This window comes from Scyliorhinus torazame, chromosome 1 (genome assembly GCF_047496885.1).
Source record: "Scyliorhinus torazame isolate Kashiwa2021f chromosome 1, sScyTor2.1, whole genome shotgun sequence".
In the NCBI taxonomy this organism is placed as follows: Eukaryota; Metazoa; Chordata; class Chondrichthyes; order Carcharhiniformes; family Scyliorhinidae; genus Scyliorhinus; species Scyliorhinus torazame.
The window spans coordinates 67,386,238-67,411,381 of record NC_092707.1 but is presented as its reverse complement, the minus strand read 5'-3'; the positions used below and the strand labels follow the sequence as shown (position 1 = coordinate 67,411,381).

Below are 25,144 nucleotides of genomic sequence, written 5' to 3'. Positions count from 1 at the left end.
AAGATCAAGGCCAAAGGCTCAGCAATCTCCTCCCTAGCTTCCAGAGAATCCTAGGATAAATCCCATCCGGCCCAGGTGACTTATCTATTTTCACACTTTCCAGAATTGCTAACACCCTCCCTATGAACCTCAAGCCCTTCTAGTCTAGTAGCCTGAATGTCAGTATACTCCTCAACAACATTGTCTTTTTCCTGTGTGAAAACTGACGAAAAATATTCATTTAGCACCTCTCCTATCTCCTCGGACTCCAAGCACAACTTCCCACTACTGTCCTTGACTGGCCCTACTCTTACCCTAGTCATTCTTTTATTCCTGACATATCTATAGAAAGCTTTAGGGTTATCCTTGATCCTACCTGCCAAAGACTTCTCATGTCCCCTCCTGGCTCTTCTTAACTCTCTCTTTATGTCCTTCCTAGCTAACTTGTAACTCTCGAGCGCCCTAACTGAACCTTCATGTCTCGTCTTTACATAAGTCTCCGTCTTCCTCTTGACAACTGTTTCGACTGCTTTAGTAAACCACGGTTCCCTCACTCGACCACTTCCTCCCTGCCTGACGGGTACATACTTACCAAGGACACACAGTAGCTGTTCCTTGAACAGGCTCCACATTTCCATTGTGCCCATCCCCTGCAGTTTTCCTCTCCATCCGATGTATCCTAAGTCTTGCCTCATCGCATCATAATTGCCTTTCCCCCAGATATAACTCTTGCCCTACGGTATATACCTATCCCTTTCCATCACTAAAGTAAACATAATCGAATTGTGGTCACTATCACCAAAGTGCTCACCTACCTCCAAATCTAACACCTGTCCTGGTTCATTACCCAGTAGTACCAAATCCAATATGGCCTCTCCTCTCGTTGGCCTATCTACATACTGTGTCAGGAAACCCTCCACACATTGGACAAAAACGGACCCATCTAATGTACTCGAACTATAGCATTTCCAGTCAATATTTGGAAAGTTAAAGTCCCCCATAACAACTACCCTGTTGCTTTCGCTCCTATCCAGAATCATCTTTGCAATCCTCTCCTCTACATCTCTGGAACTTTTCAGAGGCCTATAGAAAACCCCTAACAGGGTGATCTCTCCTTTCCTGTTTCTTACCTCAGCCCATACTACCTCAGTAGACGAGTCCTCATCAAACGCCCTTTCTGCCACCGTAATACTGTCCTTGACTAACAATGCCACCCCTCCCCCTCTTTTACCACCTTCCCTTAGCTTACTGAAATATCTAAATCCTGGCACCTGCAACAACCATTCCTTTCCCTGCTCTATCCATGTCTCCGAAATGGCCACAACATCGAAGTCCCAGGTACCAACCCATGCCGCAAGTTCACTCACCTTATTCCGGATGCTCCTGGCATTGAAGAAGACACACTTTAAACCACCTTCCTGCCTGCCAGTACACTCCCGCAACTTTGAAACCCTACTCATGACCCCCCTACTCTCAACCTCCTGTATACTGGAGCTACAATTCAGGTTCCCAAGCCCCTGCTGAACTAGTCCTCCTGAAGAGCATTAGCAAATTTCCCCCCCCAGAATATTGGTACCCCTCTGGGCCAGGTGCATACCATCCCGTTTGTAGAGGTCCCACCGACCCCAGAATGAGCCCCAATTATCCAGAAATCTGAAACCCTCCCTCCTGCACCATCCCACGTGTAGCCACGTGTTCAACTCCTCTCTCTCCCTATTCCTCGTCTCGCTATCACGTGGCACGGGTAACAACCCAGAGATAATAACTCTGTTTGTCCGAGATCTAAGTTTCCACCCTAGCTCCCTGAATTCCTGCCTTACACCCCCATCCCTTTTCCTACCTATGTCGTTGGTACCTATGTGGACCACGACTTGGGGCTGCTCCCCCTCCCCCTTAAGGATCCCGAAAACACGATCCAAGACATCACTCACCCTGGCACCTGGGAGGCAACACAGAATTGATGCTAATTAATTGGCCTATCCCTTGCACCCTTTTTCAATATTGGGACCATGTCCGCAGACCTGCAATCCTTTGGTACCTCGCTTGCATCTAGTGAGGATTAGGAAATGATCCATAGCGCATGCTCTGTTTCCTAATTTTGATTCTTTTAACAACCTGGGCTACAATCCATTTGACCCTGGTTATTTATCCGTCTTCATGAATGGCATCCATAGAATCATAGAATTTACAGTGCAGAAGGAGGCCATTCGGCCCATCGAGTCTGCACCGGCTCTTGGAAAGAGCACCGTACACAAGCCCACACCTACACCCTATCCCCAGTAACCCTACCCAACACTAAGGGCAATTTAGCATGGCCAATCCACCTAACCTGCACATCTTTGGACTGTGTGAGGAAACCAGAGCACCCGGAGGAAACCCACGCACACATGGGGAGAACATGCAGACTCCGCACACAGTGACCCAAGTTGGGAATCGAACCTGGGACCCTGGAGCTGTGAAGCAATTGTGCTAACCACTATGCTACCATGCTGCTAGTCCCTCTAGTATTTCCTCTCATTATGCTTCTTGCGTCTGAATATCTCACAATCCTCCTCTTTAACTAGAAATGAAATGAAATGAAATGAAAATTGCTTATTGTCACAAGTAGGCTTCAGTGAAGTTACTGCGAAAAGCCCCTAGTCGCCACATTCTGGCGCCTGTTCGGGGAGGCTGTTACGGGAATTGAACCGTGCTGCTGGCCTGCCTTGGTCTGCTTTCAAAGCCAGCGACTTAGCCCTGTGCTAAACAGCCCCTGTCTGCGTCATCACTATCCTTTGTGAAGAAAAAGTACTCATTACGAAAGCACGATAGCACAATGGCTTCTCAGTGCCTCGGACCTGGGTTTGATTTCTGGCGTAGGTTACTCTCTGTGCGGAGTCTGCAAGTTCTCCCTGTGTCTGCGTGGCTTTCCTCCCATAAGTCCCGAAAGACATGCTGTTGGGTGATTTGGATATTCTGAATTCTCCCTCTGTACCCGAGCAGGCAGCATAGTGTGCGACTAGGGGATTTGCACAGTAACTTCATGGCAGTGTTAATGTAAGCCTACTTGGGACACTAATAAAGATTATTATTATAAGAAAAATACTGTGGCTGCTGGAATCTAAAATTAGATCAGAGGAAGCTAGAAAAATGTAGCAGCTATCCGGAGAGAATCAGAGTTTTCTTTTTTTGAAATAATTTAGAGTATCCAATTTTTTTCCCAATTTAAGGGACAATTTAGCGTGGCCAATACACCTACACTGCACATCTTTTTGTGCTGTGGGGGTGAGACCCACACAGGCAGGGGAAGAAGGTGCAAATTCCACATGGACAGTGACCCAGGGCCGGGATCGAACTCGGGTCCTCAGCACCGTGAGGCAGCAGTGATAACCACTGCGCCACCATGCTGCACTAGGAGAGAAACGGAGTTAACTTTGAGTCACGGGCACTTCGTCGGAACTGTTCGGATCCAGTTTTGGGCCCATGACTCTCAATGTTAACTGTTTCTCTCCTGAAAGACCCTTCCTCTGTTCTTGTTACTTATTAAGAACCCTGCTCATCTTTTCTGTCCCTGATTGGCTACCCTTTTCTTTAAATTGCCTCTTTTTAAAAAAAAAAAAAACATTTTTGGGTTTTCCTTAATTTTGCTTGCCAATGTTTTTCCGCATCCTCTCTTTGTTTTCCTAATTCCCTTTTCTACTTCACCCCTGTACTTTCTATATTCCTCCCTGCTTTCTATGGTATTGAGTTTTGTGACTGTCATAAGCTTTTTTCCCTGCTTTATCTTATTCTGTATGCTTCTGGATAACTCCTAGATTTGACAGTACCACCCTTTTTTCTTTGTGGGGACATGTCTACAATGTGCCTGTAGAATGTCTCTTTTGAATGCCTCTCTCTGATTTTCCTTCAAGTGGATATATCCAATCCACTTTTGCCAGATCACTTCTCAGTTTTGTAAAATTTGTCTTCCATCAATTTAGAAATTTTTCTCTGTTGGATCCTTGTTATTTACCATGATGAGGCTAAATCTAACTGTATCGTGTGTCACACACTGCTATTTCATCCACTTGCCTTGCTTAATTTCTTAAGACTAAACGTAGAATTGCGCTCCCTCTCATTGGGCTTGTGTACTGGCTAAATAATTCTCTTGAATGCAGTTCAAGCATTTTGTGCATTCAGTGTCCTGTCTGTTTTAGGATAATTTCACTGTTTATGCACTTAGAAATTTGTCCACATGATTTGCTCTTTAATCTTCTCACTATTTGGGATCTATAGACCCTCCTAAAGTAAAGTCGCCATAGTCTCAGATGATCCTAGGCTGCTTTCCCCTTTGAGGGGGAGAGCTGACTGGTAATTTAAACTGAGGATCACCGCATCTCAGGCGAGTGGCAAGGTTGAGAAGGTGGGCCTTTCTAAATAACCTCGGCTGGTATGGGAATTGAACCGTGCTGTTGGCCTCACTCTGCATCACAAACCAGCTGTCCAGCCAACTTGCTGTCCCTTTATTTCTGAGCACAACCCATATGGCCTCATTTGATGATATATTTAGCATATAACCCCCCCACCCCCCCCACACACACACAGAGCTTTAGTTGCTTTCTTAGCCAACAATGATACACAACCACCCCCATCCCACCAATTTTTCTCCCCCTCTGTCCTGCCTGAAAACGCTCCATCCAGGAATGTGAGGCCTGATTTATTTTCCCCTGTTCAAGCCAAGTTTCTGTTAATGCAATGATATGTTATCATGTGTCAATCTGAGCCCTCGGCTTATTGGCTTTGCTATTTATGTTATACACTGCTAAATTCCTGTGCTGTAAATTTGTAGCCGCCTTCTGTCTTTCAGTCACTTACTGCTTTTCTGTCTCCTGTTCACCGCTCTGAATTTGTCCTATCTGAAACTGCACATGGTTTCCATCCACCTGCAAATCTAGTTTAAATCCTCCCCAAGAGCACTAGCAAAACTTCTTGCGTGGATGTTTGTCCTGGCGATGTTCAGGTGTAGATTTGTACAGATCCCACCTTTCCCTGAACTGGTCCAGTGCCTCAGAAATCTGATGTCTTCTCTCCAATTCCAGCTTTCTAGTCACATGTTGAATTGCTTAATTCTCCTATTTTTATGCTCACTAGCATGTGGGACTGAAAGTAATCCTTGAGAGTACTGCTGTAGAGGTCCTGCTTTTTAATCTCATTCCTAGCTTCCTAAATCTGCTTTCAGGACCTCATCGTTTTCCAGCTGAAAATAAAGTACCTCATCCTTTTCCTACTTAAACTGTTGGTACCCATGTGGACCACAACCACTGGCTATTCACCCTCCCCCTGAAGAATGTTGCAGTATATACTGCAGATAATGAACTCTACAGTCATTGTATACCAACAGTGGAGGGAGTGAAAGTGCTGCTGACCATGTGGATTTTTGTCCTGGATAGTATTGTACTTCTTTTGGCTCAGCAAGAATGGGTTGTTAATACTGTGTCAGTGTAACCTATTCCAAAGTGGCAAAAAGGAGAACACACAAAATTGTCCAATTCTGTCTTAATGAAGAAAAGTTCTGTTCTAAGTTTATGATTAATTATAGATTTAGACTGATCACTGAAGAATAATCATGAATTGAGGAAGTGAGAACTGTTTTGTATGTATAAATACTGCCTCACTAATTTGAATAGGGAGACTGTTCTCTCTTACAGCCTAATGTCCAAATATTAGTGAATGACTCTGTAAATGCGCCAATAATCTATACGTGACTTATATACTTGTTATTGGCACCAAGAGAAAAAGAAGTAGAGATGCTGTGCTTTAAGTTCATAAAAACACAGTGCAGGATTTATTAAGAGATGCTGCTTCCACAAGTGAACTCGGGTTTTTCCCCTCTCCCTCCCCACAGAAGCCTGTGAAACACTGCTGATGTCACTGCATATCACATGACATTTCATCAGTCAATGGTGTTATTTGAATACATAACAATAACATCTTGCAAGGACAAGAGAGAAAATGTACAGAACAGAAATATTTGCTGAAGGTTCATAACTGACGTCTGCTGTAAATATTTATTTTGTGTCAGGTTGTTCGAGATGGGATTTGCAGAACACTTGCAAGAGATTATCCGAAGGTTGCCAGATTCCAGGCAGACCTTACTCTTTTCAGCTACATTGCCGAAGCAGCTGGTGGAGTTTGCACGTGCTGGTAAAGGATATTAATACCTTGTTTTTAAAACTGTTCTTTTTTTATGTATAATAGTTTTAATTTATTTTAAATGAAAGAACAACTTGTTGATCACAAATGCAATCTCTGGTTCAAGTAGATAGGCAGTGAGTAACTAAAACATAAAGAACAGGGGAATGTCAGGTTCAGTCCCCTAGCTGTGGTGTTAACTGACTTTAGCTGTGGTAAGTCGTGATCCAGAATTCGAGTTTCATGCTGGAATACTATTCTGATTGCTGTCCGGCTCTCTGCTTGAAATATAGCTGTCTGGATGATCGATGAAGCATTTTGCATTTGGAGTACATGTTTCTTGTCAGTATCTAGATTGATGAATGGGGGCATCTGGTGGCAGCATGTAGGTGGAGGTCACACGTTAGGTGGCTTCTGCTAGTCTCTGGATTTTGGACTTTTGTGCCCAGTTTCAGGGGTAGTTGTGGATGAGTTGGGGTGGGAAGTCATAAGAAAGACTAGGAATGTCAAAGTCCCAGAAGAAAGGTCCTGGAAAGAAGGGGGCGAGTGAAAATCCGCCGCTGAGTGATGTTGTGAGTCCTCCAGGAAGAAATATGACGGGGGCTGGATCGTTGGGTGGGGCCGCTCCCCTGAAGGTGGTAACTCTGACCCGAGGCAATATCAGTGGAGTTTGAAAGGCTGTTGCCAAGCATGCGGAGGTGCTTCTGAGGGAGCTGATGGCTTCGCTGAAAGGGTGGGTGGAGAAAGCAATTGCGCTGGTAAAGACGGCAGTGATGAAGATGTCTGTCGAGGTGCGGGAACAAGGAGAGAATTTGATTTGATTTATTGTCACAGCGAAAAATGTTTTTCTGCGGCTGAAGGAATGTATACAGTACGTACGCAGTAGACAAAAAGAATAATCAACAGAGGACATTGACAAATGGTACATCGACAAACAGTGATTGGTTACAGTGTGGAACAAGAGGCCAAGCAAAGCAAATGAGAAGTTGAAGAGGGTGGAGGAGGTGCTGTCGCAGCACAGCGACCAGTTTTACCTTGGTGGGTGAGGAGCTTAGGAGGGTGGCGGAGGTCAACAGAGGGCTCAGAGCTAAGGTGGAGGACTTTATCTGTCATTCTCTTGTTAATATGATCATTAATCTTTATAACTTCAAACCAAATTTTGTAGTGTAAATTTTAAAAAGTTACTTATCAAAATTAATAGTTTTTTAATTACTCCTTCCAGGTTTAACAGAGCCAGTTCTAATCCGACTAGATGTGGATACTAAACTAAATGATCAGTTACAAGTAAGAAACTTTTTATAATATGCCATGTAAAAAAAAATTTTTAAAGAAAAATGTGCATTTGATAATTTGAAATAACTGTTCAGAGTTTTGCATTTTAAAAAAAAAAAAAATCTTTTTGGTCTCCTCATTTTCATCAATAAACAACCAAAAAAAAAAGCCAACAAATGCAATAACAATCCCCCACACAAACCGCACCTCGCTCAATATACAGACCAAAACATCCACCCATACATTCCAGGTTAAAAAAACACAGATTATCAATTAATCCATAAACAGTGTAACCAAACCAAAGACAACAATACCGCCAACCCCCCCTTCTCCTCGCTCTTTCTCCCCCCCACCCCATCGCCCCGCCCCCACAACGTTCAATGGCAACCAATTCTTGGAAGTGCATAATAAACAGCCACCATGAATTGTGAATCCCCTTCGGCTGAAACGTCACCTTCCTGAGACCCAAAGATATTCCAATAGGTCCCCCGCCAAGCCGTATCACAGGATGGAGAAGCTAACCTCCACCCCAACAGGACCCGCCCCCGGGCAATCAGTGAGGTAAAGGCTAACATCTGCACCCGCCTGCCCCCCGAGCTGGTCCGACCCCCCCGAAAAAGGCTTCTAGGGGCCCTGGTTCCATGTTCATAAGCACTACCTGCGATATGACCCTGAAAACCTCCCTCCAACAGACCCCTCACATTCCACTGAACTATCTTAACCAGGCATCCCCCCCCCCCCCCCTTCCTATCCACCACCCTCAACTCCAGGCTCTGCCCACTGGGCTTGGCCCGCCTTGTCCCATTGTTACCATTGAGCCCCTCCCAGAATCCTCCCATCCACTTCCTCTCAAAAACACCTCCCCTGTATCGGTCCCCTCCCCCAACTTTTGACAACTCCTAGGCCCATCGAAACCTGTTCTACCAGGCTCTGAAGGCCGCAGCCCCCCCCCCCCCCCCCCTCCCCCCCAACCATCCCAGAAAAACAAAGAAATCCCCTTCAACACACAACCCCAGTGTAAACACACAAACCCCAAAGAACCATCATTGCAAAAGAAAATCCCAACTCTTACCTTGTCCAAACGGGCAACTTCAACTCATTTAGCACATATAACAACATGCAGTGAAAAATAGAGCTACATACAACTGCCCTACCCTCAGTCCAAGTCCATTCCTTATTCCCATTTCTCACTTCTGCCTTCACAAACGCCTTCGCGGCTTCCACCGTCTCGAAATAAAGGTCTTTGGAGTTGTAGGTCACCCTCAACTTAGCTGGGTACACTGTGCCGAACTGCACACTGCTGTTACCCAATGCTGTCTTCACTCAGCCAAAGGCCGCCCGCCTCCTTGCCAACTCCACAGTAAAGTTATATATTTACATATACCAGCTCCAGCCCACCTGCACCTCCCGCTTCTGCTTTGCCCAACTCAGGACCTTCTCCTTCATGTGGTACCTACGGAAACAAATAATCATTGCTCTTGGCGGCTCATTCGCCTTTGGTTTAGGCCTCCACTCCCTATGAGCCCGGTCCAGTTTGCACTGAGTGGGATGGTCCCACTTCCCCCAACAGCTCCGCTAACACGTTGACAAAATACTCCGTTGGCCTCGGGGCCCTCCATCCCTTCGGGTAGGTCCACGATCCTCAGATTTTGCCGCCTAGATCTGTTTTCCAGGTCCTCCACTTTGGCTCGCTGACACTTGTTGGCCTCCACCACCCTCTGCAGCTCCTCACCCATCGAGGTGAGTTGATCACTTATTGTGACAAGGCCTCTTCCACTCCCTTCAGTTTCTCACCCTGCTCCCGCACCTTGGCCGATGTCCTCGACAACGCCGCCTTCACCAGGGCAATCCCCTCCTCCACCAGCACCTTCAGTGCTGCAGTCACCTCATTCCTCATCACCTCCATGTGCTTTGCGAACTGTTTTTCATGCACTTTTGGGAGTTGGTTACTGTTGAGCATGGAGGCAGTTTTTGGGGGGGGGGGTTTGTGAATGGTTGAAAATTTGTCGAATAAAAATACTTTAAAAATATAGGTGGGTTCCGAACATGGCGGAGGGCTGGGATTGAGAGGATGGGGGATCTGTTCTTGGAAGGGAGCTTCCCGAGCATGAGGGCGCTAGAGGAGAAATTTGGGCTGGTGAGAGGGAATGATTTCAGGTACTTGCAGGTGCGGGACTTTCTAGCAGACCGATTCCATCCTTCCCACCCCTGCCACTTAGGGGGATCCAGGACAGGGTAGTGTCCAGTGGATTGGTGGGGGAGGGAAGTCTCTCCGATATATACAAAGAACTTATGGGGGCAAAGGAGTTGCTGACCGAGGAGCTGAAGCTTTAGTGGGAAGAGGAGCTCGGAGGTGAGATAGAAGAGGGCTGAGATAGAAGAGGGCTTATGGGCGGAGGCGTTGAGCAGGATAAATTCGACCGCAACATGCGCTAGGCTCAGCCTGATTCAATTTAAGGTCGTCCACCGGGCCCACATGACAGTGGCCCGGATGAGTAAATTCTTTGGTTTGGAGGACAGGTGCGGCAGATGTTCGGGAGGACCAGCGAACCATGTCCACATGTTCTGGGCATGTCCAAAACTCGGGGTACTGGCAGGGATTCGCGGACGTTCTGTCCCAGGTACTGAAAACAAGGCTGGTGATGAGTCCAGAGGTGGCAATCTTTGGGGTTTCGGAGGACCCAGGAGTCCAGGAGGAGAGAGAGGCTGACGGTTTTGGCCTTTGCTTCCCTCGTAGCCCGGCGACAAATTCTGCTGACATGGAGGGCCTCAAAGCCCCCGAAGCGGGAGGCCTGGCTATCTGATATGGCGAGCTTTCTCTGTCTGGAGAAAATTAAGTTCGCTCTGAGAGGGTCACTGTCAGGGTTCGCCCGAAGGTGGCAACCATTTATCGACTTATTTGCGGAAAATTAATCGTCAGCAGGGGGGGTGGGGGGGGGGGGTTAGGGCAATGCAGATTGGGGGCGTAGTTAGGCGGGTACTTGTCGGAGGGGAGCTGGTTTTTGCACTATGTTGATTGTACTTTGCACACTGTTTTGTATTGTTGTTGTTTACTATGCCAAAATGCCTCAATAAAAATTTTTATCAAAAAAAAAATGATACAAGGAGTTGGTGACCAGATATAGATAGGTTAAGTGAATGGCCAAAAACTGACAGATTGTGTACAATATAGGAAAGTGTGAACTTATCCACTTTGACAGAAAGAACAGAAATAGTGATCCCAGAATTCTGCGGTGTAAAGGGACCTGCGTGCCCAGATACATGAATCACAAAAAGTTAGTATACAGATACAGCAAGAGATTAGGAAGGCAAATGGCATTGCAAGAGTAATGGAATGTGAAAGTGTCATGTGAGAGTACCCTTTAAGAAATGGGTGTTTAAGAAATGGACCTTTAAGAAATGGACCTGCTCATGTTACTGGAGTGATGTCAGAGTGTGGGTGGAGCTGAGCTCTACTTTTGCTTTTTAGTTTCAGTTTGTGAGAGCTTGGGTGTGTCTGTGTTTTTCAGTGAGCTGCACTGCTGTTGATCTCTGCCATCCAAAGACTATCTATGGATCATTTGGTGAACTCCGAATTGTAAAAGGTCTCAGTATTAAATGTAAACCTAATGTGCTCCTGTTTGAAGGTTTAAGTATTTTGGGTGTAAAAGGACAGCATACAGGTTACATACAGTGTTGTAGTCTTTGGGGGGTGTATTTGATTTACTGGTTGCTAAGATATTCACTGTTTGTTTTAAAAAGGTTAACTTGAGTTCATAGAATAAACATTGTTTTGTTTTAAAAACCACTGGTCCATTTTCTGCTGTACCATACCTGTAGAGTGAGCCGTGTGCTCCCCATACCACAATCTATTAAAAGTTGTGGGTCAGGTGAACTCCATGATACACTTTGGGATTCTCTAAACCCTGGCCCATAACAGAAAGTAGGAAAATAGCAAATCACTGCGGATGCTAGAATCTGAAACCAAAAAGAAAATGCTGGAAAATCTGAGCAGGTCTGACAGCATCTAGGGAGAGAAAAGAGCTAACGTTTCGAGTCCAGATGATCCAGCTTTGACAAAGGGTCATCTGGACTCGAAACGTTAGCACTTTTCTCTCTACAGATACTGCCAGACCTGCTGAGATTTTCCAGCATTTTTTTGGGTTTCAGATTCCAGCATCCGCAGTAATTTGCTATTTTCCTACTTTCTGTTATGGGCCAGGGTTTGGTGAAAGTAGCAAAGTTTTACAGGATTTATACACTTGTGTGAATATATCATGAGCACTATATCCAGGTTTCGTTTCCTGAAGAAAGGATATAATTGCATCAGAAGCAAATCGGAGAAGGTTCATTCCACTGATTTCTGGAATGAAAGTGTTCTCTTGTGAGGAAGGATTGGACACGTTGGGTCTGTATCCATTGGAAGTTAGAAGAATGAGAGGTGATCTTATTGGAACATATGTGATCCTGAGGGGATTTTTAAAAAAAATTATAAATTTAGAGTACCCAATTCATTTTTTCCAATTAAGGGGCAATTTAGCATGATCAAACCACCTAGCCTGCACATCTTTGGGTTGTGGGGGTGAAACCCACGCAAACACGGGGAGAATGTGTAAACTCCACACGGACAGTGTACCCAGAGCTGGCATCGAACCTGGGACCTCGACGCCGTGAGGCAAAAGGGCTAACCCACTGCGCTGCCCCATCCTGAGGGGATTTGACAGGATGAGATGATGTTTCCCCTTGTTGGAGGGACCAGAACAAGGTGGCACAATTTCAAAATAAGGGTTCTCCCATTGAAGACGAAGATGAGATTTTATTTTCACCTTGAGGGTTGTGAATCTGCGGAAGGAGTGGAGGCATTTTCATTGAATATTTTTAAGGTTGAGTTAGATTCTTGATTGACAAGAGAGTCAAATGTTACAGGAAGTAGACAGGAAAGTAGAGTTGAGGCCAGTCAGATAAGCCATCATCTTATCAAAATCAGGCTCGAGCCTCCGACAGGCCTACTCCTCCTTCCAATGTACTTGTTCATAACCTTTTCAAATGAATTAAGTGTCCTCTAAATACAAAATGTTTAGATTGAGAGATTGTTGTGGATAGACCATAAGACATAGGAGCAGAATTAGGCCACTTGGCCCATCGAGTCTGCTCCGCCATTCAATCATGGCTGATATTTTCTCATCCCCCATTCTCCTGCCTTCTCCCCATAACCCCTGATCCCCTTTATTAATCAAGATGCAAACTATTGTAGATTAAATCTGTTCAGATGTATATGAAATTTGAGCTGGTGAGAATTAAGTTAGTTATGGGAGATAATGGGTAATTAAAACGTAACCGTAAATGGGTATAATTAAATTGTTCAGCGAGCTTCAAATTATGTGAATAATTAGGATATTTGACTGTCTGTTTTAATGGCTAGGGCTTGAATTTTTACGCGCATTTATGTTAACGTATTTGTTTTTTTACAGTTGGCATTTTTTCACGTGCGGGCTGATGACAAGGCAGCTGTTTTGCTTCATTTGTTGAGAAATATCATGAAACCTCAAGAACAGACTGTCATTTTTGCTGCTACCAAGCATCATGTGGAATACTTAAAGGAGGTTTGTTTCGAATGTGAAGGTGTACAAAGTTGTTCAAACCAAATAGCAAATCTTAGCCCAAAGAACAAAAGCAGTCTCTGCATTTCTCAAGGATCCCCATTCAGCTTAATTTGCCTGTATATGAGCTTTTAAGCAGATTCTTTGAATACTAAAGCCATGTTAAATATCAAATTGAACAATTTTTCTGATAGGTCAACTTTGGGACAATTTTTAAAAAAAATTATTATTCTCCTTTTCTCAGTGCACTACCAGAATAGATCTGAGTTGGGGAATTATGACATAGATAATGTAAAGAATGCAATTAATATCCTATACCTTTCTGTGATTTAAAATGCTTTGTACTTAAGGGTGTAATAACTCATTGTTTGATCTTCGATACATTGGTACCAGTAGCAATACATTTTCTTAGATTTCTTCTGACAACACAAAGTTTTTGTTATATTAAGCCTGCACCCATAGTAACCTATAAAATTGAACCTGGCATCAGAGGGTAAATAATATTTTGTGTTTGTGCTCGTCACTGGAAAAACCTGATTTTGCAATTGATTGGTTATATGTCAATCTTGTACATGCCTGAGGCAGGTGTACTAAAGCGTGATGGGTTTCTAACAAGATCAGGGTTAAGCCTGTTAAACCTCTGGCTACAATTCACATCATACCTTTTTCATCATAGTTTGAAAACACTCCATACTAAGCATATACATTTACTGGATTGCAAGATTTTTTTAAAAGCTACCTTGATGTTGGATTAGCACAGCTCCAAGTGCTGTGAGGTGGCCTAGATGATTACTTCCTGGATTTCCCAGTGGTTAGCACTGCTGCCTCACAGCACCAGAGACCTAGGATCGATTCTGACCTCAAGTGGTTGTGTGGAGTTTGCATATTCTTCCTCCGGGTGCTCAGGATTCCTTCCACAGTCCAAAGTGTTGCTCTTTTTAGCCTTCGTTTATTAGCTCTGATTACGTCATCTTTGCTCACGAGTCGCCAGGTATCTTTCTGATACCGCCACGTGGTTCAAGTTCAAGTTATGATTAATAAGTCAGCACACCGCTTAGTAAGATTGAAATCAACGGTCATTTATTATATACAACAAGTAATGTTTACACAATAATCCTACTATCTATATAATAAACCTATCACTACTGGCAAATACTTAACTTTAGGAAGAGCCCACCAGGTCAGGGAAACGAATGGCTTATCCAATCGGATCTGGCCCGCGGGATTCAAAAGGCTGCTACAGGTCGATGGCTAGGAGTCTTTATCGGATAGCGATCGCTGGATTCAAACTTACGGTTGCCGGTTGCTGTTCTTGCGGAGGTCTCGAGCAGGTGAAGAAGGGAGAGAGAGCGATCTGAACTTGGCCCCTCACTTTATAGGGCCCTGGGGCGTCCCACCTCCCGGGGCGGCCCTTGACCCTGAGTCCCAAGTGATTGGACTTGTTCCCAATCACTGGGTTCGATATGTCCAATTGCGAGGCGATTCCCCGATCGGGGGGTGGTCGTTCACCTGCCTTTGTTTCGGCCACTGCAGGCGCCGACAGGTCTGGCCCGGTATTCAATTGCTAATATGTTGCAATTGTTCCCGGGGATAGCTGATTAAACTGCAGATGTCTGGGTGGATGGGCTGTTAATAGCCCTGAGTATCGATCTGGGCCAACTTCCCCAGAGCCGAATATGCTATTCTCTGCAGCTGTCCGATTGTGTCTTGTTACCTGCTTTTCCCAGCGGCCTTTCCGGTTAGCCATTTTAAATCGGGTTTTGGCCAAATTAACCGGGAAGCAGCCATTTTACGTGGCTACAAAAGATGTGACGGTTATGTGGATTGGATTTGCTAAATTGCCTCTAGGTAGGGTTATGGAGATGGGGCGGGGGATTTGGCCTAGGTGGGGTGCTCTTTCAGAGAGTCCGTGCGGACTCGATAAGCCAAATTGCCGCCTCCTGCACTGTAAGGATTCTATGTCGCTCTCATCACTTGGCTTCAGTGTGATTGGATGTCTTATTGTGACCTTGCACCTAGATTATGCTATAGTCTTTGTGAATTCAAATATTAATGTCGAAGTGGCAAAATATCAGTAACTTCAGCCTCATTAGTGTGCTTATTATAAGATGGAAAAGGGTACTTTCACCCGTCAACAATTGCTTTCCTAATAAATCCATCATAGAACATTTTTATGACAAAGACTATACTTTATACATCTAAAAAAAAAAGCCTGATTATACTTCGCTAATCGCTTGTCACTAATCGCTTATTTCCATCATGTAAAAGTTTTGTTTTTGTAGGAAACATTATGTCCTTGAACTTATTACTTTTGTTTCTACCAGCTGATCACCAGTCAAGGTATTGAATGTTCACACAGCTACAGTGCCCTAGACCAAACAGCAAGAAAAATCAACATTGGGAAATTTGTCCACAGAAAGTGTATGGTGATGATCGTCACTGACATTGCAGCCCGTGGTATAGATATTCCCATGTTAGACAATGTCATAAACTACAACTTTCCTTCCAAAGCCAAGCTTTTCTTGCATAGAGTTGGTAAGCAAGTTATCTAAGATTTCCAAACCTGAGATAATTGACTTGAAGTGTTGTTACTACGGATGGAGGGCCCAGTTGGTGTGTGAGTTAGTTACACCCTACAAATTAGAACCACCGTGAGGGATCAGCTGTTCTCTTCCTGTTCTTTTTCATAAACTGTGCTGAACCCTCCAGATGTTGGTTCACATTAATATGTAGTTTGCCTCACAATAATCAAAAATTACGTTGGAGATTTAAGAAAATTATATCTCATATTTTCTGATTTAAATCCATTTTATCTTTGATTTTTATCTTGGACTTTAGGAAATATCAAGTAGTCTTATGTGGAATTGTTCACATTTTCTTTATCTTTATGATCTTTTCAGTCGTGATTATGTCCTGCGAGTTACAGCAAGTATTTGCCCATAATAGCTATTATTTTAAATTGAAGTAACTCAAACAAATATCTTAAAATACTTATTTTGCATCAATTTACCATAAACAATGAAGGCTACATTTACACATACATTTGGGCTCAAAATCAATATAACATGTATAAATGTGGTGGAAGAGGAGCATTTATAATCTGTACATGCTCGTTAAGTTGTAGTTCGAACTTGAGGTTTCTCAGTTTAAAGGATTCAACTTTGGAAATTTATTGCAGTGTCAATATTTACTGATAAGTACACAAGCTTTTAAATACATATATTTTTTGTAATTTAGATTGACTACTAAATTTTGTATTTATTGGAACATGTTTTAAGATCATAACAAATGTTGTTTATGAAATAGCAGTGGACATGTAAAATTGTTAATTGTGTATCAGGTCGAGTAGCCAGAGCTGGCAGAAGTGGTACCGCTTACTCATTGGTAGCCCTGGATGAAATTCCATATGTTTATGATTTACATCTGTTTCTTGGACGGCCGCTCAAATTTGTACGCCAAGATGAGAATTCTGACGGTAAATATGCATTTTAGGTATCCAGTGTAGTTTGTTTTGTTGATTTTTGATAAAGCAGAGTGCATTTTATTTCATGCTCTAGTGAGTCCACCAGATTGTGTAGTTTAAAATCTAGACTTCTAGATATTATTTATACCGCCTTATTGCGAACAGCAACTGAAGGGAGGAAACATATTGTCCATTTTATTTGTGCTTGCGTTCTGAAATGTACATCTAGTTTTTCGATTACTGATTGTGGCAAGACATTGTTAGATAATCAATAATTGAAGGGAAGAGACTGTTATGACGTTAACTAACTTTGCAGGAAGTGCTTCCGTGAACTAATGCTGTGCACTGTGTCTCATTCTGCCATAGACTGAATTTCTATATCTCTCTTTTACATATTCAGATACAAATGGATTATATGGCAGGGTACCCCAGAATACGATAGATGATGAGGAATCACTACTTCTAGCAGACCATAATGCTTCACTAGACCTTCAGAATCTGAAAAGAGTGTCTGAGAATGCTTACACACAGTACCTAAAGTCAAGGCCAAATCCTTCTCCAGAATCAGTAAAAAGAGTTAGAGATATGGATTTTTCAACACTGGCCGTTCATCCGTTATTTGGTAAGTTAAACATATATTTAAGATTTTAAATGCTAGCTAGTCACTTTGTGGAGATAATGGTCATATTTGCATGATAATAGTCACAAACTATTTGTTCTTTGTAAATTTGTAGCCTTTTTAAAAAAAAATAATTGTACAAGAGATTTCAGACTATTATTACAAAAAAGCAGCTGAATTACAACCAATTTTTGGGGCTTGTATCCCTGGACATCAACTCATGCAAAAGAAAATGATTTGAGTATCCCCGCTAAACAAATGCCATTTGACATTTACATCATGTATTCAGTGGTTGAGATCTTGCCCACAACCAGCACCTTCCTGGAGGACAGTGCTGTAACTTTTTCTTTTTTTTAAATTGTTGCCAATGATGGTGATTTTAGGTTGATGATATTTTGCTCGATTAAAACTGGAAGCTTGTGTGTTTTCTTCTTTTTAAGGTATTAGCATAGAAGATACAGAATTTCAAAGACTCAAAATTATTAACAGTATCAAAAACTATAAAGCAAAATCTGTAAGTAAATACTTCTGTGTTTAATCCATTTCATGAGAGTTCTTTAAAACAGGAGACGCTTCTTCAGGTGAAGGATCGGGTTAGGTTGAGGAAGGGATGGGTGGCACAAGTTATTCATTCGGGGTTTGATTCAAAGTCGAGGGGGGTGGCTATTTTGTTGAACAACGGAGTTTGTGGGGGCCAGGGAAGTGTGAGACCTGGGGAGAAGGTATGTGATGGTCAGTGGGGTGCTGGAGGGGAGGCTGGTGGTTATAGTCAGCGAATATGCACCTAACTGGGATGATGTTGGGTCTGTGATGGGGTTATTGGGAGCGATCCCGGACTTGGATACGCACCAACTGATTATGGGTGGAGATTTTAATTGTGTAATGGAGCCGAAGTTGGGGAGGCCGAGCCCCAAGTCGATAGGAAGGTTGAGGATGGCGAAGGAGTTGGGAGGATTTATGGAGCATATTGGGATGGTCGATACATGGAGGTTCAGGAACCCGGAGGGAAGGGAGTACTCCTTCTCGCATGTATAGAAGGTGTACTCTAGAATTGATTTATTTGCAGTGAGTCGGGTGGTGCTGGGGGGAATGGTGGGGTGGGGTAGCGGGAATCTGGGCAGGTGAAGAGGCCGGGTGGAGGTTAGACTCTGGTCTCTTGGAGGATAAGGCGTTTTGTGGAGCAGTGAGATTCATGATTGGAAATTGTGGAGCTTAATCGGAATGGGGAAGTGACGGTGGCCACGTTCAGGGAGGCTTTGAAGGCGGTGGTTCGAGGGGAGATTATGTAATTCATGGCTCACTGGGTAGCAAGGAGTTGTTGGAGGAGAAGAAGAGGTTGCAGGGACAGTTTGATAGGTTGATGACTGGCAAAGTGGTGGGGCAGCTACAGAGGGCGAGGGGGGCATAGAGGAGAAAAGGCGAGCTGCATAGCCCACCAGCTGCGGCGCAGGCGGCGTCTAAGGAAATTCTACAGGTGCGGGCAGAGACTGGGGAGGTGGTGTCAGAGCTGGGGAGGATCACCGAGGTGTTCAGGGGGTATTACGAGAAGGTGTACAAGGCCGGACCGGGTGGAGTGGAGGGGGGTATGGGACAGATTTTGGATGAGTTGGAGTTCCCAGAGAGGAAGTGAAGAGGCAAGCGTTGGAGGAGCCTCTGGGGCTGAGGGAAGTGATAGACAGTATCGGGGGAATGCAAGTGGGGAAGGCCCCAGGGTTGGACGGCTTTCCGGTGGAATTTTACAAGATGTTTGCGACAATGTTCGCACGCCATTTGTTGGGGATATTTAGTGAGAGGGGGGAGTTGCCAGAGACATTGACACAGGAATCGATTACACTGATTCTAAAGAAGGGGACGGATCCGCTAGAGTGTGGGTTGTACAGGCCTATCTCGTTGTTAAATATATATGTGAAAGTATTGGCAAAGTGCTGGCGGGGAGGGTGGAGGGGTGTGTGTCAGGGGTGGTGTCTGACGAGTTTTGTCAAGGGTAAGCAGCTCTCTAGTAATACGAGGAGGCTGTTAAATGTAGTTATGACTCCCATCACGGGGGCAGGCGTCGGGGGTTATTGTTTCAATGGATGTGGAGAAGGCCTTTGTTCGTGTGGAGTGGAGGAACTTGTTTGAGCTTCTGGAAAGGTTTGGGCCAAGGTTTGTGACGTGGGTGCGTCTGTTGTATGTGTCCCCAGAGGCAAGCACGCGCATGAACGAGATGAGTTTATCAGGTTTTGGAATGCACAGCGTGACAAGGCAGGGGTGCCCGCTGTTGCTGCTGTTATTCACATTGGTGATTGAACCTTTGCCGATGGCCCTTAGGGGATCTGTTGCATGGCGAGGGATTATGAGGGGGTGGGGGTTTAAGGAGCACCAGGGGTCTTTGTACACAGACGACCTGTTTTTTGTGTCGGTCACGCTGGAAAGTATGGGCAGGATCATGGGACGGTTAGGAAGGTTTAGGGGCCTTTTTCGGATACAAGTTGAATGTTGGGACGAGCAAGGTGTTTCCCGTGAATGTGGCAGGTGGGAGGCCAATTTGGGGGCTATGTTTAAGATAGCTAGAGAGAGGTTTAGGTATTTGGGGATCCTGGTGATGTGTGAGTTGGCCACGATGCACAGGTGGAATTTGGCAGCGTTAGTGGAGGAGGTTAATGGGGATTTTAAGCGGTGGGACATTTTGCACTTGACGCTGGCAGGGAGGGTGCTATTGGTGTAGATAAATATACTGTCAATGTTCCTGTTTGTCTTTCAGACCCTCCCAATCTTTCTCCCCAAGGCCTTCTTCCGGAGGGTGGAGGCATTGATCTCGCAGTTTATGTGGGCGGGAAGGGTAACAAAGGCTCTGTTGTAGAGGCAGAGACAGAAAGGGAGTTTGGCGCCCGAACCTGCTGTATTGTTATTTGACAGTGAATGTGGAGAAGATGAGGGGCAGGGGGTGGAGAGCGTGGAGTGGGTTAGGATGGAAGCGGAGTCCTGTAAGGGTTTCAGCCTGGGTCCATGGTGGCGGCGCCGCTGCCGTTAGCTCCAGGAAAGTATATGGGGAACCTGGTAGTGCAATCGACAGTTCGGGTGTGGAGCCCGTTGAGGAGGCATTTTTAAGTTTGACAAAATGTTGGTGCTAACTCCACTGGGTGGGAACCACAGGTCCAGACCAGGGGAAATGGATGGGATGTATGGGAAATGGCGGGAGCCAGGGACTTGTTCTTGGAAAGGAGGTTGCAGGACTGGACAAGCTGTGGGAGAGGTTTGAGCTGCCGAAGGGCAGTGAGTTTAGGTATGTGCAGGTGCGTGACTTTGCACGGAAAGTGTCGAGGACATTCCCCAAGCTTCCGGAGTACGCACTGTTGAAGAAACTGTTGTTCCCGGATGAGTTGCACATTCTTCCTGTGTTTGCGTGGCTTTCCTCCGGGTGCTCCGGTTTCCTCCCACAAGTCCTGAAAGACGTGGGGCGTCATTCTCCGACCCCCCGCGGGGTCGGAGAATGGCCGTTGGCCGCCGTGTATCCCGCCCCCACCGAAGTCTCCGGTACCGGAGATTGGGTGGGGGCGGGAATTGGGCCGCGCCGGTTGGCGGGACCCCCCGCTGGATTCTCCGGCCCGGATGGGCTGAAGTCCCGCCCAGGAATTACCTGTCCCGCCGACGTAAATCAAACCTGGTATTGACCAGGCGGCGTGGGCGGGCTCCGGGGTCCTGGGGGGGAGGGGGGGGGGGCGCAGGGCGATCTGACCCCGGGGGGTGCCCCCACGGTGGCCTGGCCCGCGATCGGGGCCCACCGATCCGCGGGCGGGCCTGTGCCATGGGGGCACACTTTCCCTTCCGCCTCCGCCATGGCGGAGGCGGAAGAGACTCTCCCCACTGCGCATGCGCGGGAAACTGACAGCGGCCGCTGACGCTCCCGTGCATGCGCCGGGAAACTGACAGCTGACGCTCCCGCGCATGCGCCGCATTTCCGCGCCAGCTGGCGGGGCAACAAACGCCATTTCCGCCAGCTGGCGGGGCGGAAATCCCTCCGGCGTCGGCCTAGCCCCTCAATGTTGGGGCTAGGCCGCCTAAGATGCGGAGCATTCCGCACCTTTGGGCCGGCGCGATGCTCGTCTGATTGGCGCCGTCTTTGGCGCCAGTGGGTACATCCCGCCGTTGGGGGAGAATTTCGCCCGTGCTGTTAGCTAATTTGAACTTTCTGAATTCTCCCTGATGCTATTTGAGGAGTTCGTTGTGGTGGGGAGGGGATAAAAGGGGAAAGATTGTACAAACTGGACTGTGATTTAATTGACTATTTTGTGTTTTGCTGTTGTTACATGTATTTGGAGTAAAATACCTTGTTTTAAAAAAAAAGTGCTTTTAAACCAAGAATTATAGTTTCATTCTCAATTATACAGACCATTTTTGAAGTCAATTCGACAAGTAAAACCATTGCAAGTGAGATTATGAGAGTGACACGAAATAAGCAGAAATTGGTTATAAACAAGTTTCAACGGTTGAAAGAAGAAAAGCGAGCAGCTGCCTCCATGAACATGCCAAGCCCAATGCTCCCTTCTGATCAAGAATCTGATGAAGATAACATTGAGGTTAAATAGTTTTTTTTGATAATTTCAGGATGAACGGTTATATGGTTATTGAAAATGGGGACTATCCCGTACCAGCCTCCCCGAACAGGCGCCGGAATGTGGCGACTAGGGGCTTTTCACAGTAACTTCATTTGAAGCCTACTTGTGACAATAAGCAATTTTTCTTTTCTTTCTTTTCTATCATTGCCTAGCTTGATTTCTGCCCTCGTTTGATATGCTTTAACAGTGGGTATTGGTGATGATTGCGGTAAGAAAAAGTCCACTTTACTTTTGGATGTTGCAGTTAATTATTTTCCAATTGCTACTCTGGTTAGAGCAGCTAACTCAAGACAGACCACATTTTGAACCTGGGACCACCTTGATTTGTTTGGCTTGGTGCTACACCATGTCACATAACATTTGCCCATCTAAGCCACATTTCCTGGGCGTAGATCGACAGGGAGGAGTTAGCTAATGATTTCTGGACATAGGAGGAGTCAACTAATTATTACTTTAGTTATGGACGAAGTTTAGCTGGAAGGACTAAGAATGCATTTTTGCATTTAATGTGAAAAATTCAAACCCACTTTACCAAACTGTTTTAGAAACGTAGAAGGCCCTATTTTTTCTACTTGGAATCTGTATATCCGAAAGAGAATTTTAAGTATATGGATTTTTTTTTTTAAATTTAGAGTACCCAATTATTTTTTTTCCAATTAAGGGGCAATTTAACGTGGTCAATCCACCTGCCCAGCATATCTTTGGGTTGTGGGGGTGAAACCCACGCAGACACGGGGAGAATGTGCAAACTCCATACGGACAATGACCCAGGGCCGGGATTCGAACCCGGGTCCTCGCGCCGTAGGCAGCAATGCTAACCACTGTGCCACGTGCCGTCCTAAGTATATGGATACTTAAGGTTATGGATACATCCACAGTTCAAAACAGTGTCAGCAGTTTTATCCAAGATGCTATGCGTTATTTAATGCATCATCTTTCTGTTTGGAGAGTGACCTGTAAATCCACCCCCCTCTAATATCTCATTCTACATTGTTTAAAAAATATATATTTTCATTAGGGTAATTGCAATTTTTATGATAATAACAATAACATAAACATGGTACCCCCATCACAATCTTCACAAACCCCAACTATAAAACAGTCTGCCCCCCCCCCCCCCCCCCCCCACTTTGGAATTCTGCTTCTGCTGACATTTTAATTTTCCCCGAGAAAGTCGACGAAAGCTGCCACCTCCAGGTGAACCCTAACATTGACCCTCTTATGGCAAAATTTATTTTCTCAAGACTGAGAAACCCAGCCATGTCATTAACCCAGGTCTCTGCACTCGGGGGCTTTGAGTCCCTCCACATTAATAAGATCCGTCTCCGGGCTACCAGGAAGGCAAAGGCCAAGACCTCAGCCTCTTTTGCCCCCTGGACTCCCAGCTCTTCCGACGCTCCAAAGATCGCCACCTCTGGACTCGGTACCACCCGAGTTTTGAGTACCGTGGACATCGCCTTAGTGAAAACCTGCCCAAACCCTCGAAGCTTCGGGCATTCCCAAAACAGGTGGACATGATTTGCCGGGCTTCCCGTGCACCTCCCACACCTGTCCTCTACCCCGAAAAACTTGCTCATCCGAGCCTCCGTCATGTGTGCCCGGTGGACTACCTTGAACTGTATCAGGCTAAGCCTGGCACATGATGAGGATGTATTAACTACTTAGGGCATCCGCCCACAGACTCGCCTCGATCTCTCCCCCGAGCTCATCTTCCCACTTGCCCTTGAGCTCCTCCACCGGAGTTTCCTCCGATTCCAAAAGTTTCTGGTAGATATCTGATACCTTCCCCTCTCCCACCCATGTACTGGAGACCACTTTGTCCTGTATCCCCCATGGCAGCAGCAGTGGGAAGGCCGGAACCTGCCTTCTCAAGAAGTCTCGTACTTGCAGATATCTAAACCCATTCCCTGCTGGCAATTCAAATTTATCCTCCCAAGGCTTTCAAGCTGGGGAAACCCCCGTCCATAAATAGATCCCCCATCCTCCTAATTCCTGCCCTTTGCCATCTCCGGAACCCACCATGCAGTCTACCCGGTACAAACCAATGGTTATTATAAATTGGTGTCCAAACCGATGCTCCCTCCACTCTCATATCTCCTCCACTGACCCCGGATTCTCAGAGCCGCCACCACCACTGGACTTGTGGCGTATCGGGCCAGCGAGAACGGAAGAGGTGCTGTTATCAGTGCTCCCAAACTTGTGTCTTTACATGACGCTGCCTCCATTCACTCCCACACAGCCCACACTATACCCACTTCCTAATCATGGCTATATTATGTCTATGATTTAGTGGCCATTACTGAAACATGGTTAAAGGATGGTCACGACTGGGAGTTAAATATCCACGGGTATCAAGCTATTTGGAAGGACAGAGTGGATGGTAAGGGAGGTGGTGTAGCTCTGTTATTTAAGGATGACATCCGGGCAATAGTAAGGGATGATATTGGTGCTATGGAGGATAAGGTTGAATCCATTTGGGTGGAAATCAGGAATAGTAAGGCGAAAAAGTCACTGATAGGAGTAGTCTATAGGCCACCAAATAGTATCATTATGGTGGGGCAGGCAATAAACAAAGAAATAACTGATGCATGTGGAAATGGTACATCATGGGGGATTTTAATCTACATGTCGATTGGTTTAACCAGGTCGGTCAAGGCAGCCTTGAGGAGGCGTTTATAGAATGTATCCGCGATAGTTTCCTAGAACAGTATGTAATAGAACCTACGAGGGAACAAGTGGTCCTAGATCTGGGCCCGTGTAATGAGACAGGATTGATTAATGATCTCATAGTTCAGGATCCTCTCGGAAGGAGCGATCATAATATGGTGGAATTTAAAATACAGATAGAGGGTGAGAAGGTAAAATCAAACACTCGTGTTTTATGCTTAAACAAAGGAGATTACAATCGGATGAGAGAAGAGCTAGCTAAGGTAGACTGGGAGCAAAGACTTTATGGTGAATCAGTTTTTTTAAAATAAATATTTTATCAAAGTTTTTCCAATCAGCGTTTTTACATAACAAAAATATAAATACAGATGGTAATAAAAAATAACAATAAGCATAGCCCAAAGCTTACAATAAAACGAATTACAAAACAGAAGAACCCCATCAAGGACCCTCTCAAGGCGAACTTTATCCGCTCCAGGCTGAGGAACCCCACCATATCGCTAACCCAGGTCTCCACGCTCGGGGGTTTCGAGTCCCTCCACGTTAACAAAATCCGTCTCCGAGCTACCAGGGAGGCAAAGGCCAGTACCTCTGCCTCTTTCGCTTCCTGCACTCCTGGATCCTCCGCCACCCCAAATATCGCTACCGTTGGACTCGCCCTCACCCGAGCGTCCAAAACCCTAGACATCACCCTTGCAAACCGCTGCCAGAATCCTTTAAGCGCCGGGCAGGCTCAAAACATATGGGCATGATTCGCCGGACTCCTCGGGCACCTGTCCTCCACCCCAAAAAACCTACTCATTCTTGCCGCCGTTAC

General features: G+C 45.4%; 1 protein-coding gene across 1 annotated transcript in view; it reads left to right on the top strand.

Annotated features, from left to right (window-relative positions):
* ddx54 (DEAD (Asp-Glu-Ala-Asp) box polypeptide 54) overlaps positions 1-25,144 on the top strand; it is a 72,752-nt gene that overhangs the window by 21,345 nt on the left and 26,263 nt on the right. The window contains exons 8-15 of the mRNA XM_072496145.1: positions 6,020-6,141; positions 7,352-7,413; positions 12,852-12,983; positions 15,305-15,515; positions 16,321-16,455; positions 16,844-17,065; positions 17,503-17,576; positions 21,433-21,621. Coding sequence (XP_072352246.1) covers positions 6,020-6,141; positions 7,352-7,413; positions 12,852-12,983; positions 15,305-15,515; positions 16,321-16,455; positions 16,844-17,065; positions 17,503-17,576; positions 21,433-21,621 — 1,147 coding nt within the window. The remainder of the gene's footprint in view (positions 1-6,019; positions 6,142-7,351; positions 7,414-12,851; positions 12,984-15,304; positions 15,516-16,320; positions 16,456-16,843; positions 17,066-17,502; positions 17,577-21,432; positions 21,622-25,144) is intronic.